The sequence below is a fragment of the Hyperolius riggenbachi genome, chromosome 5, assembly GCF_040937935.1.
Source record: "Hyperolius riggenbachi isolate aHypRig1 chromosome 5, aHypRig1.pri, whole genome shotgun sequence".
NCBI lineage: Eukaryota > Metazoa > Chordata > Amphibia > Anura > Hyperoliidae > Hyperolius > Hyperolius riggenbachi.
This window is the reverse complement of record NC_090650.1, coordinates 450,832,004-450,846,726: the sequence shown is the minus strand read 5'-3', so window position 1 is coordinate 450,846,726 and position 14,723 is coordinate 450,832,004. Positions and strand designations below refer to the sequence as shown.

The 14,723-nt window shown below is 48.1% G+C and overlaps 1 protein-coding gene across 1 annotated transcript in view; it reads right to left on the bottom strand.

Moving 5' to 3' along the window:
- The window catches only part of MTRR (5-methyltetrahydrofolate-homocysteine methyltransferase reductase), a 361,300-nt gene that overhangs the window by 66,742 nt on the left and 279,835 nt on the right, over window positions 1-14,723 (bottom strand). Inside the window, exon 12 of the mRNA XM_068238238.1 lies at window positions 3,990-4,112. Coding sequence (XP_068094339.1) covers window positions 3,990-4,112 — 123 coding nt within the window. The remainder of the gene's footprint in view (window positions 1-3,989; window positions 4,113-14,723) is intronic.

Sequence of the window (14,723 nt, the reverse complement as noted above, 5' to 3'; positions counted from 1 at the left end):
ACAAAGGGACATAGCGGAGGACACAGGAGTACACAAAGGGACATAGCGGAGAATAGAGGAGGACACAGGAGTACTCAAAGGGACATAGCGGAGGATAGAAGAGGACACAGGAGTACACAAAGGGACATAGCGGAGAATAGAGAAGGACACAGGAGTACACAAAGGGACATAGCAGAGGATAGAAGAGGACACAGGAGTACACAAAGGGACATAGCGGAGAATAGAGGAGGACACAGGAGTACACAAAGGGACATAGCGGAGGATAGAGGAGGACACAGGAGTACACAAAGGGACATAGCGGAGGATAGAGGAGGACACAGGAGTTCACAAAGGGACATAGCGGAGGATAGAGGAGTACACAGGAGTACACAAAGGAACATAGCAGAGGATAGAGGAGGACACAGGAGTACACAAAGGGACATAGCGGAGGATAGAGGACACAGGAGTACACAAAGGGACATAGCGGAGGATAGAAGAGGACACAGGAGTACACAGAGGGACATGGCGGAGGACACAGGAGTACACAAAGGGACATAGCGGAGGTTAGAGGAGGACACAGGAGTAAACAAAGGGACATAGCGGAGGATAGAGGAGGACACAGAAGTACACAAAGGGACATAGCGGAGGAAAGAGGAGGACACAGGAGTACACAAAGGGACATAGCGGAGGATAGAGGAGGACACAGGAGTACACAAAGGGACATAGCGGAGGACACAGGAGTACACAAAGGGACATAGCGGAGGATAGAGGAGGACACAGGAGTACACAAAGGGACATAGCGGAGGATAGAGGAGGACACAGGGACATAGCGGAGGATAGAGGAGGACACAGGAGTACACAAAGGGACATAGCGGAGGATAGAGGAGGACACAGGAGTACACACAGGGACATAGCGGAGGATAGAAGAGGACACGGGAGTACACAAAGGGACACAGCGGAGGATAGAGGAGGACACAGGAGTACACAAAGGGACATAGCAGAGGATAGAGGAGGACACAGGAGTACACAAAGGGACATAGCGGAGGTGAGAAGAGGACACAGGAGTACACAATGGGACATAGCGGAGGATAGAGAAGGACACAGGAGTACACAAAGGGACATAGCGGAGGATAGAGGAGGACACAGGAGTACACAAAGGGACATAGCGGAGGATAGAGGAGGACACAGGAGTACACAAAGGGACATAGCGGAGGATAGAGGAGGACACAGGAGCACACAAAGGGACATAGCGGAGGATAGAGGAGGACACAGGAGCACACAAAGGGACATAGCGGAGGATAGAAGAGTACACAGGAGTACACAAAGGGACATAGAGGAAGATAGAGGAGGACACAGGAGTACACAAAGGGACATAGCGGAGGACACAGGAGTACACAAAGGGACATAGCGGAGGATAGAGGAGGACACAGGAGTACACAAAGGGACATAGCGGAGGATAGAGGAGGACACAGGAGTACACAAAGGGACATAGCAGAGGATAGAAGAGGACACAGGAGTACACAAAGGGACATAGCGGAGGATAGAGGAGGACACAGGAGCACACAAAGGGACATAGCGGAGAATAGAGAAGGACACAGGAGTACACAAAGGGACATAGCGGAGGATAGAGGAGGACACAGGAGTACACAAAGGGACATAGCGGAGGATAGAGGAGGACACAGGAGTACACAAAGGGACATAGCAGAGGATAGAGGAGGACACAGGAGTAAACAAAGGGACATAGCGGAGGATAGAGGAGGACACAGGAGTACACAAAGGGACATAGCGGAGGATAGAAGAGGACACAGGAGTACACAAAGGGACATAGCAGAGGATAGAGGAGGACACAGGAGTACACAAAGGGACATAGCGGAGGATAGAGGAGGACACAGGAGTACACAAAGGGACATAACGGAGGATAGAGGAGGACACAGGAGTACACAAAGGGACATAGCGGAGGACACAGGAGTACACAAAGGGACATAGCGGAGGACACAGGAGTACACAAAGGGACATAGCGGAGGATAGAGGAGGACACAGGAGTACATAAAGGGACATAGCGGAGGATAGAGGAGGACACAGGAGTACACAAAGGGACATAGCGGAGGATAGAAGAGGACACGGGAGTACACAAAGGGACATAGCGGAGGATAGAGGAGGACACAGGAGTACACAAAGGGACATAGCGGAGGATAGAGGAGGACACAGGAGTACACACAGGGACATAGCGGAGGATAGAGGAGGACACAGGAGTACACAAAGGGACATAGCGGAGGATAGAGGAGGACACAGGAGTACATAAAGGGACATAGCGGAGGATAGAGGAGGACACAGGAGTACACAAAGGGACATAGCGGAGGATAGAAGAGGACACGGGAGTACACAAAGGGACATAGCGGAGGATAGAGGAGGACACAGGGAGACAAGAGAGGTAAAAGGGGGCATGAAGTACAAACGGGGCATAATCTACATCAGTGGTTCCCAACCTTTTCCGGCCCGGGGAACACTTTCTGACCATATTTTTCTCCGGGGAACGGCGGGGGGCACGCGGGTGTTTGTGCGAACTAGTGGACAGTGCCGTGTGTAGCAGGCTATGGGGGGGGGGGCTGGGGTGCGGCTGCATAGCTAGCATAGTTGCCCCAGTATAGGGAGTTTAGTTGCCCCAGTATGGTTAGTATAGTTACCCCAGTATAGCTAGTATAGTCCCAGTATGGATAGGTAGTGCCCCAGTATAGGTAGGTAGTGCCCGGTATAGCTACTATAGTGCCCAGATAGCTAGTATAGTGCCCAGATAGCTAGTATGGTGCCCAGTATAGCTAGTATAGTGCACAGCATAGCTAGCATAGTGCCCAGTATAGGTAGGTAGTGCCCCAGTATAGCTAGTATAGTTGCCCCCAGTGTAGCTAGTTTAGTTGCCCCCAGTATAGCTAGTTTAATTGCCCCCAGTATAGCTAGTTTAATTGCCCCCAGTATAGCTAGTTTAATTGCCCCCAGTGTAGCTAGTTTAGTTGCCCCCAGTGTAGCTAGTTTAGTTGCCCCCAGTGTAGCTAGTTTAGTTGCCCCCAGTGTAGCTAGTTTAATTGCCCCCAGTATAGCTAGTTTAATTGCCCCCAGTATAGCTAGTTTAGTTGCCCCCAGTATAACTAGTTTAGTTGCCCCCAGTATAGCTAGTACAGTTGCCCCCAGTATAGCTAGTACAGTTGCCCCCAGTATAGATGCCCAGGAGGGGGGAAGCAGCGCTAGAAGGAGGGGCAGTGGAGGCAGCGGTGGGGAGGGGGGAAATATCCCCCCCTCCCTCACCTGGGACCCCTCCTTCTGCCTCTCTCCCCCTCCATTTATCGGTGGCAAGTGCAGGGCGGCTCGGCGGCGGGGAGACATGCGCAGACTACCACTTCTGCGTTCCAAGCGCCGGCAGCGTCATGTCGTCAGATCTCCGCCTTCAATGCCGCCCACTGTGCTTCCTGATTAGCGGAAGCACAGTGGGCGGCATTGAAGGCGGAGATCTGACGACATGACGCTGCCGGCGCTTGGAACGCGGAAGTGGTGAGTAATTCTCCGCGTGCCTCCCCGCCGCCGACCCCGCACTTGCCACCCATAAATGGAGGGGGAGAGAGGCAGAAGGAGGGGTCCCAGGTGAGGGAGGGGGGGATATTTCCCCCCTCCCCACCGCTGCCTCCACTGCCCCTCCTTCTAGCGCTGCTTTCCCCCTCCTGCGTTCTACATACAGTAGGAACGCACGGCACGGCACACCAGGCAACATGCCGCGGCACACTAGTGTGCCGCGGCACAGCGGTTGGGAAACGCTGATCTACATGATACCCCTTCACCATGGATTCACCAGGTTTGTATATATATTTTTTCTACTGGTTTTATCCTCTAAACCTGGGTGCGCCTTATGATCAGGAGCGTCTTATAGTCCGAAAAATACAGTATGTATTTACATTTTACAATTTTTCACAGTGGCTCTTTAAATGAAACTAAAAACAACCCATATACTGTAAACAGTACACTTGCCTGTGCTGTAAAAATCCAATGAATGGTGCAATGCCAGTGCCCGGCCCAACCATCACAAGAGGAACAGACGTATCAGATGGCAAATGGAACGATGCTGATGGTCTACTGAAAATGCACATCTACAATAAGCACAAAACAACGCATATATATTATAATATATTTACATATTTGTTGTTTTACTAAACACAGCCCTGCACAGCTGCCCCCTCCCAGTTCTGCACATCACGACAGCACTACCATCAGCTGCCTAGGTGTCATCCTGGACTCTCCTTACCGGATCCTGCATCTTCCAAACTGTCCCCTGACACCACCCAACTCCTCACCCATGTCCTTCCCACCTGGACTATTGCAATTCTCTTTTATCAGGCCGCCCTCTAAACTATCTAAAAAAAAACCAAATCGATTGCACTGCCCCCCCTTTCAATCGGTAATGAATGCGGCAGCCAGAGGCTAATCACCTCCTCCCATCTCAGCACCTCTACAACTCCACTGTGTAAAGCCCTCCACTAGCTCCCCATCCACCTCAGGATTCTGTGCTTGGACTACAAATTGATGCAGAGGACCTGCCGGACCTACTTCTCCAATCTTGTTCACAGGCACATACAGGGCTCTCTAACCAATCCTCCAACGACCTGCGCCTATTCCCAAATTGCCAGCCTTATTTGTAAAAAGGCCTAATCCGTGTCACCTTCTGTCCTGTCCTATTGCCTGTCTACCATGTGTACACATGTAAGATGCCATGCGGGTGTGAGTAGGGGTCTTCTGTGCCCTCTCTGTCCCCAGCATGTTGCCTGTGTGTCTTGTGTACATATATGTGATGACATGCCACAGCAGGAACAGGTATACAGGCAGGGCAGTCATGGCAGCTGATGTGAATGCTTGTCTGGCTGTTATACTGATGCTAGCAGTGCCACAGCAGGAACAGGTATACAGGCAGGGCAGTCATGGCAGCTGATGTGAATGCTTGTCTGGCTGTTATACTGATGCTAGCAGTGCCACAACAGGAACAGGTATACAGGCAGGGCAGTCATGGCAGCTGATGTAAATGCTTGTCTGGCTGTTTTACTGATGCCAGCAGTGCCACAGCAGGAACAGGTATACAGGCAGGGCAGTCATGGCAGCTGATGTAAATGCTTGTCTGGCTGTTTTACTGATGCCAGCAGTGCCACAGCAGGAACAGGCATACAGGCAGTGCAGTCATGGCAGCCAATGTGAATGCTTGTCTGGCTGATATACTGATGCCAGCAGTGCCACAGCAGGAACAGGTATACAGGCAGGGCAGTCATGGCAGCCAATGTGAATGCTTGTCTGGCTGTTATACTGATGCCAGTAGTGCCACAGCAGGAACAGGCAAACAGGCAGTGCAGACATGACAGCTGATGTGAGTGCTTGTATGGCTGTTATACTGATGTCAGCAGTGCCACAGCAGGAACAGGTATACAGGCAGGGCAGTCATGGCAGCCAATGTGAATGCTTGTCTGGCTGTTATACTGATGGCAGCAGGAACAGGCATACAGGCAGTGCAGACATGACAGCTGATGTGAATGCTTGTCTTGGTGTTATACCGATGCCAGCAGTGCCACAGCAGGAACAGGCATACAGGCAGTGCAGTCATGGCAGCCAATGTGAATGCTTGTCTGGCTGTTATACTGATGCCAGCAGTGCCACGGCAGGAACAGGCATACAGGCAGTGCAGTCATGGCAGCTGATGTGAATGCTTGTCTGGCTGTTATAATGATGCCAGCAGTGCCACAGCAGGAACAGGCATACAGGCAGTGCAGTCATGGCAGCCAATGTGAATGCTTGTCTGGCTGTTATACTGATGCCAGCAGTGCCACAGCAGGAACAGGCATACAGGCAGTGCAGTCATGGCAGCCAATGTGAATGCTTGTCTGGCTGTTATACTGATGCCAGCAGTGCCACAGCAGGAAAAGGCATACAGGCAGTGCAGTCATGGCAGCCAATGTGAATGCTTGTCTGGGTGTTATATTGATGCCAGCAGTGACACAGCAGGAACAGGCATACAGGCAGTGCAGTCATGGCAGCCAATGTGAATGCTTGTCTGGCTGTTATACTTATGCCAGCAGTGCCACGGCAGGAACAGGCATACAGGCAGTGCAGTCATGGCAGCTGATGTGAATGCTTGTCTGGCTGTTATAATGATGCCAGCAGTGCCACAGCAGGAACAGGTATACAGGCAGGGCAGTCATGGCAGCTGATGTGAATGCTTGTCTGGCTGTTATATTGATGCCAGCAGTGCCACAGCAGGAACAGGCATACAGGCAGTGCAGTCATGGCAGCCAATGTGAATGCTTGTCTGGCTGTTATACTTATGCCAGCAGTGCCACGGCAGGAACAGGCATACAGGCAGTGCAGTCATGGCAGCTGATGTGAATGCTTGTCTGGCTGTTATAATGATGCCAGCAGTGCCACAGCAGGAACAGGTATACAGGCAGGGCAGTCATGGCAGCTGATGTGAATGCTTGTCTGGCTGTTATATTGATGCCAGCAGTGCCACAGCAGGAACAGGCATGCAGGCAGTGCGGACATGGCAGCTGATGTGAATGCTTGTCTGGCTGTTATATTGATGGCAGCAGTGCCACAGCAGGAACAGGCATACAGGCAGTGCAGACATGGCAGCTGATGTGAATGCTTGTCTGGCTGTTATATTGATGCCAGCAGTGCCACAGCAGGAACAGGCATGCAGGCAGTGCAGACATGGCAGCTGATGTGAATGCTTGTCTGGCTGTTATACTGATGGCAGCAGTGACACAGCAGGAACAGGCATACAGGCCGTGCAGACATGGCAGCTGATGTGAATGCTTGTCTGGGTGTTACGCCGATCTTTTGCCCTCCCAGAAGACAGACTGTGATTCTACGTTCCATAATTACAAGTAGGTGGAATCTGCAACACCTCGGACACTAGGATAGTGCTGGAACTAGGCGACTTAACCCATAAATACAGCAGAAAGGAGGAGGTTCCGCACAAAATCCTAGGTAAAGTAGAATCCCAACTTTATTGATGTAGGTAAAAGCTGCACAGCCTGGAAGCTGACATGTTTCGGACTCGCAGGTCCTTAATCAGAGCACAAGTTCATGTTAAAAGCACAACCAATATAAAGTGTAAACCCCACCCCCAACACAGGGGAATCAAGTAACACCCCTTCCCACTCCTGCAATGGGGTGGAGGGAGGCGGAGCTCAAAATAGGAGAAAATGAAAGTATTCCCCACAGCATTAAAAACAGAATAATGCATATGAAAAAGATACAATCACAAAATGCAAAAAGTCATAAAATGTACGTGCAGATAGACAAAGAGCAAGAGCATATAGAAAATGTCATGTAGCCCCAAGAGGACACACAGGCAATCAGGCCAGGTGACAAAGGCCTACAAAGTAGACAGAAAATATAGGGGACGTTAAATAACAGTTCAAATCCCATCTAGTTGGGGGCGTGGCCTGCAGGCGATGTGAGTACACGTATCTCACAAAGCTCCCACGTTGATCCGGCTAAATTGATCCTGTACTGTGGCAATTCACGCTCGTTTTGGCACCTACCGAGGTGTGTGGCACGGAGGAGGACTTCCTGATCTGGTGGTGGCAGTTGGAATCCCTGAAGACAGCCATGCCGAAAACAGAGGGCAAGGAGGAGAAGGCCCTAGCAGAGGCGGTAAAGAAACAAGATGGCGCAGCCGCTGACTCCCGGCAGACGCGCTCACGTAAACATGGGCCGCAGCAGGAGGAAGTAGCAGCCCGCCTGGAGAAGTTTGCCCACAAGGACATCAAAACGGTGAGGGGGAATGAGCTCTCGGACATGGAGCAGCATGGGGCAGACTGGCGAATAGCAGAAGGGGAGCCGGCAGAGCGGGAAGAACCAAATGCAGGCACGGCAGACGTGGCATGGGAAACTGCCTCTGAAGCAGAAGTACCTGCTGCAGTGGAAGAAAGCATGCTTGCTGATGCCCCAAATGAATCCGGTGACAAGAAAGAGCCCTCTCTCAGTGAGATTCTGTCGACTGTTCAAACATGCAATGCAGCCATTGTCTCCCTTTCACAGCAAACTGGGGGTATAAAAGAGGAGTTGGGGCTATTAAGGCAGGACATGTCGAAGGTCAGAGAGAGAACCACTGCCCTAGAAAAACGTGTCAGTGATATTAAAGATGCTATAGCCCCAGCAGTAAGAGATCTGCAAAGAGTCATCAAACATGCTATAGCTAATACGGACAAGTCGGACGACATGGAAAACAGACTTCGCAGAAACAATGTCCGCATAGTAGGTCTTCCAGAGAAGATGGAAAAATCGAATCCTACTGAATTTATTGAAAACTGGCTGATAGAGGTGTTTGGAGCAGAGTCGTTCTCTAAGTTGTACGCTATTGAAAAGGCACATCGGGTCCCCTCTCGTCCTCCTAAAGCAGGTGCAGCTCCCAGACCGGTACTGGCTAAATTACTCCTCTATCAAGATCGAGAAGCAATTTTGAAACAGGCGAGATTGAAAGGTAACATACAGTATGGGGATCATAAAATATCGTTCTATCCTGATTTCTCAGCAGAAGTTCAAAAGCAGAGAGCAAAGTTTTATGATGTGAAAAAACGTCTGCAAAAATGAGGCCTTCCATAAGTTATCGCTCAGAGTGAGGCTCACTTCTTTCTGCAGTGGCTTGATGAGAATGAGCAACACCTCAAACAAAAGTCACTTGCTGAGAACGACTAATCTAGTATGATTCATGCCTGTTAAGTACGCCACAGGCTTCAACTCCTTTATAAAGGCTCCACCTTCCATTAGTTTATCTCGCAGAAACCATTTGTTGTACTATCTAACTAGTGTCACTTTTACAGCTTAAGGAATGCGTAGAGGTGCATGTTCATTTAAAGGAACAGTTTCTCCTTATTAACCTATTATTCCTTACTTGTTTCTTCGATCCATGCCGTGAATACAGGATCATCATATCTTTTTGAAGAATTATCCGCTTCAGGAAGAAGAGAAGGAACAGAGATGTTAACTCTTTCTGTTCCCACACGTTATTTTGCACTAGGTTACTACATTTAGTGCAAGGGACAAATGTCAAGTAAAAACTATACTCCATCCCCTCAAAAGGGCAGGAATGCTAGCAAGATCGCACGGTGGAAAATGTATCAGTACCTTCCGGAGCATTGTATAATGACTGTCGTGACCTGTCCGAAGTGGGGGGGGGGGGGGTATCATATTCTGGTTTTGTTCTATGTTATGGTGTACACTTTTTTCTTTAGTATGCAGCAGCAGATACCTAGTTATAATGCAGTGTGACCGCTTGTCATTCCCATTTGTGATACATTCATCGTAGTAAATGGCTGATTTTTCTGTTATAAGCTGGAATGTGAGAGGCTTGGCCGGTCATGATAAAAGGCATTCAGTGCTATCTTTTTTACAAAAGCAAGGCCCTGCAGTTTTCTGTGTACAGGAGACACATTTAACCAAATCCCATCTAGTATTCAGTCATAGAGATTAGTTACTTGCCTTCTCTTTCAAATCTAACAGAAGTCACGAGGCCGATAGCACGGTCTTTGTGACAACTTTTAGCTCTGAATTAAGAACTCATTGCCCATTCTATATGCGGATGATCTAATCCGAGATGTACTCAGGAAGGGAACCAAGTTTGTGAGCAGACGTTCTGCCACTTTGGGTAATATTCTCTCTCTGTGAGAAAACGCGGAAAAGCCGCCGCGAGGAAGGCGACTGATTCCGCGTTCAACATGACAACTCGCGCGCATGGGCCTGCATCCACTAGCCTGGCGGAACGCGGAGAAACCGCTGCATGCCTAGTGGACAAGGCGGCGGATTCCGCGTTCAACACGGAAGTTTGCACACAGGGACCTGCCGCTAGTGGTATGGCCGAACGCGGGGAAACCGCCGCATGTTCTGACAGCGGTGCGGCTTGCCCCGCCTTCAAGTCAGCAGAGACATTGCAACATGTGTCTGGGACAGATAGTCCACATGGGTTCAGGATGACGCGCGCGTGCGCTAAGAGGCAGAGCCTTTATAGCAGTCAGAAGCATGTCAGCTGATCCAGCCGATCAGCTGACGATTCTTTCAGGTTTCATTGGTCCAGCACTTAGGGGAGGCGCTGGAGAGCACTGGGGTATATTTACTGGGTGCTGGTCATTTCTCTGGTGTCTGGCGTTGCGATCACTACGTGGTAGCACTCAGACCTTGTCAGAATCTGTGATCTATCTGTGTTATTATCTAGACTAGTTCCAGGGTGTTGATGACCAAGGACCTCACACATAAGTCTAGGGAAACCTGTATATGATTGTGTTATTATCTAGACTAGTTCCAGGGTGTTGATGACTACGGAGCTCACACCCAAGACTAGGATACAGTTTACCAGCCTGTTATTATCTAGACTAGTTCCAGGGTAATGATGACTACGGAGCTCACACCCAAGACTAGGATACTGTTCACCAGCCTGTTATTATCTAGACTAGTTCCGGGTGTTGATGATCAAGGAGCTCACACCCAAGACTAGGCATTGTTGTATATTTGTTATGACCTTCTGCTTTCCTGACTATTCTTCTGATCGCTGATTAGGTACTTCGCTATATCTGATTCTCTGTTGTCGTACTCAGCCTGTCTTAGGATTCCGTTTCTGTCTCCTGTCTCTGTCCCTGATCTGTCTGTCTGTTGCCGACCCGGCTTGTCCGTCCTCGAGAGATATCTCATGGACGTAGAGTGACACCCTGCCTTGGTGTCACTCACACTCTGTCTTTTCCTTCTCTCAGCCTGACTCCTCCCTCGGGAGAGTCTCAGGCTGTGCAGTAATCCTTACTGCTGGCACCTGCTCCTCAGGTGCAATTCCTCAAAGTATTTCTGTTACATTCTACACTCATATCTCCTTGGTGTCCAGAGGTTAGTGATATATCGGATTATCGGTGATACTGCAGATCATCAATAATCGGGTATATATCTGTATTCTCGGTGATACTGCAGATCGCCGGTAATCAGATCCTCTCTGTGTTACACCGATCGTTACACTCTCCTAGCTGATTTACCTGGGTTTCCCACCGTCCATGTTGGCTTGATACAGTGGGCTCATACAGATGTGGAATGGTTACGTGCCAATACTGTGCTGTCCATCACACTACTAAATCTGTGGGTTCTTTCTACAACAATAAGAGATTTATCCCACCCGTCACTTGAGGGAATGTATCTCGGAACATTATAGAGGGCCGGGTTGGCTGACAATTGGGATATCTAATGTGGCCCGTCTATGCTGGTGACATGTCCTCCTTTTCAAGGGATCGGACGTGTCCCGAGACCACCACGTGGTGGGGATTGGAAGAAATTGCTACTCATTAAGGAGGCCTGTTGGATCTCTCAGTTGAGGACATGTGCGCCGCATGGACTCAATATTAGATGGGATTTGAACTGTGTTATTTAACGTCCCCTATATTTTCTGTCTACTTTGTAGGCCTTTGTCACCTGGCCTGATTGCCTGTGTGTTCTCTTGGGGCTACATGACATTTTCTATATGCTCTTGCTCTTTGTCTATCTGCACGTACATTTTATTACTTTTTGCATTTTGTGATTGTATCTTTTTCATAAGCATAATTCTGTTTTTAATGCTGTGGGGAATACTTTCATTTTCTCCTATTTTGAGCTCCGCCTCCCTCCACCCCATTGCAGGAGTGGGGGGGGGTTTACTTGATTCCCCTGTGTTGGGGGTGGGGTTTACACTTTATATTGGTTGTGCTTTTAACATGAACTTGTGCTCTGATTAAGGACCTGTTGGAAAACCTTACGGTATCTACCTTTGTAAGATCACTAACTCAGTAAATGGTATAACTTTTACAGCGTTGCGATCCAAAATATTGGGTATAGTGGAGTTCCTTCCCTCTACAACAGTAAAAGTTATAGATGATGGTTTCTCTTGGAATAATCTCAAAGCATTCCATTTGGATTTTTATATAAATTTGTATTTTTCAAAAAGCAATATATTTACAGCGGAAAAATATCCACCATGAAATAAACTTTATCTTGCAGATATTGAATTGTAGATCTAAGGTTGGTTAATGTTGCCTATTTCTGAGTATCTCTAGTAGTTGCTGAGAGAAAAAATATTCAAAAATAATGCTAATAAAAAATGCTAACTTTCAATGCTTAATAGGCTTAGCTAAATATTCAATGCTAAGAATGCTAAGAATCACCAGAATATAATATCAATAAGGCGTACCTCTCCTCAATTATGTAGAAGGTCTCACCCCAAGGTAGCTGTTGTCGACATGTGTAAAACCTGCCCATTCTACCTCCCTTTGTATACCCAATTTTCAAAAATGGCTGAAAAATCGGAATTTCCCACTGACGTATTTTCCATATCTTGGAAGAGTTCTGTGCGTCATTCAACGTATCTTATTTACAAAGTCTGACATTTAACTAATGAGGGTGATATCTTAATTAATTGGCTACACACACAGGTAGATATCTTGACTACGTTATGACCTCCTGATAAGAGAAATGTCATGAGACACTGGGTCTCCAGAATTAAAAACATCTCCCATATCTATGTTCCATGCTGTATTTGCTTATTATGACATCTGTGTCTTAATTGGCCTGTGGTATGCCCATTTCTTTTGGAAATGCTGTCGGCCATCTTGGCCCACCAAAATACATAGGCCTGTAACCAACAGTATTCAGACTTACAGGACATTAATACTTAATTTAAACACTATACTATCCTTAAAGAGTAATCAAATATTGTATATACTGATCAGCTATCTAAATAAGTTAATTCTATAATTTTTTTATGAAGAAATCATTAATTTTATAAACTTATAAAAGATTACAAAAAACACCAGACGGCAGTGTACTATTATGTATTAAACTTATAATTAAAAAAGCTTTATCTATCTGACATTTTATAAAAGTCACAATGAACTACCATAACCATAACATGATGGCTGCTGTCGTCACTAATTTCAACATAAGATATTGTTCCCAAAACAAAGAAAAACATGGTAACCTTGGTCTGTCTGGAACTGCTATCTAAACAATTTCCCTTAGTCTGGTTTCAAATATATTCTGAAGATTTTACTATTTGCACTTGTTTAAAGAATAGCTGTTAGGTATAGGGTCTCAGAGAAAAAAAAACACATATCAGTACCTAAAGATTGGCTGTACTTATATGCATTTCACTGTCCACGTTTGGATTTCACAGAATTTTTATATAGTATTTGCAGAGAATGATGCTCCTGACAGCTCATGGCAGGTTTCATGTTTGTCTGTCTCCTATGAAGCCAAATGTGTCGTCATGTCCTCCCTGCTTCCTGATGATTCCACTCACAAAAAAGACAACACTACTGTGCAGTGAATATTAATTAGCCATGTGGCTAGGAACAATAGCGGACTCATGCAGTATACTCTGCCCTGTGATTTTTCAGTGCTGTGAGTTACACGTTGTTGTAACATGAGCCTGTAACTTCTCACTAGCAGCCGAAGGGAGGACCCAAGGTGGGGAAAAGCAGCCCCAGAATGCTTTGCAGTATGGTATGCGGCCTCTCGTCCTTTTAAGAGCTTGGGTCTAACAGCCTTGCTGTTCAGCACACATCAAAAGTGAGAGAGATTTTTAACTTCAGTATTGCCTTTTTGGCTTGCTTCTAAACTGTTTAACACAGGAGTAGAGATGTAGCGAACGGTTCACCGGCGAATGGTTCCAGGCGAACATAGGGGGTTCGCAATCGCCTGCGCCAGGCGAACTTTTCCGGAAGTTCGATTCGCCCCATAATGCACTATGAGGGTCAACTTTGACCCTCTGCATCACAGTCAGCAGGCACATTGTAGCCATTCAGGCTACAGTAAGCCCTGGAGCCCCCCCCTTATATAAGGTAGGGTCCGGGGGCCATTACACTCACTCGTGTGCCTGCTAGTGAGAGGAAAGGGACAGCTGCTGCAGACTTTTTCTCCTAGGGACAGATTAGTTAGGTTCTTGGCTGCTTAGTTTGCTCCTGGCTGATTGTTATTGCTTTTTTAGCACCCCTCAATAGCTCTTGTCAGAGCTCATCCTGTACTTTTTTTTTTTTACTGTGTGTCAAACTGACACTTTTGTTGCATGCACAGCCTTGCTAATTGATAGTGTGTGTGCCACTGCCAGCAGCCCAGCACATTCAGTGACTTCCTGTGTGTGTGACAGGGGGCTGCACATTGTACTACCCAGTACTGCATATACCCAGTACCTGTTGTGTTTACTTAACCCACCTCATCACTGCATATACCTAGCTTTGTGTAGAGTGAACCCAGCTCACTGCATATACCTACTACCTGTTGTGTTGAGTGAACCCAGCTCACTGCATATACCTACTACCTGTTGTGTTTACTTAACCCACCTCATCACTGCACATAACTACCTGTAGCAGGGCCGTGCCGAGACAGAGGCCAGCGAGGCTGGAGCCTCAGGGCGCAGGTCATTAGCACTCTGAGGGGCGGAAGTTTGCCGTCTGTGACTTTCTGTGTTTACCTCTGACTCTGCTGGCCGCCCCCCGCTGAATCGTGCTGCCTGGTATGCCGCCCGGCAGCGCCCGCCGGCGCCGCTATTAGTAAAATGCTGGCTGTTATCTTTCTAAAGCGGGAGCGGAGTGTATACATACTCCGCTCTCCGCTACCTTGTTGCCATGGTCACCGACCGTCCCGGTGACTCCAAAGTGCGCCGCCGCCCGCCCCTCTCTCTCAAACACAGAGCGGCCAACCAGCGTGCGCCTCTG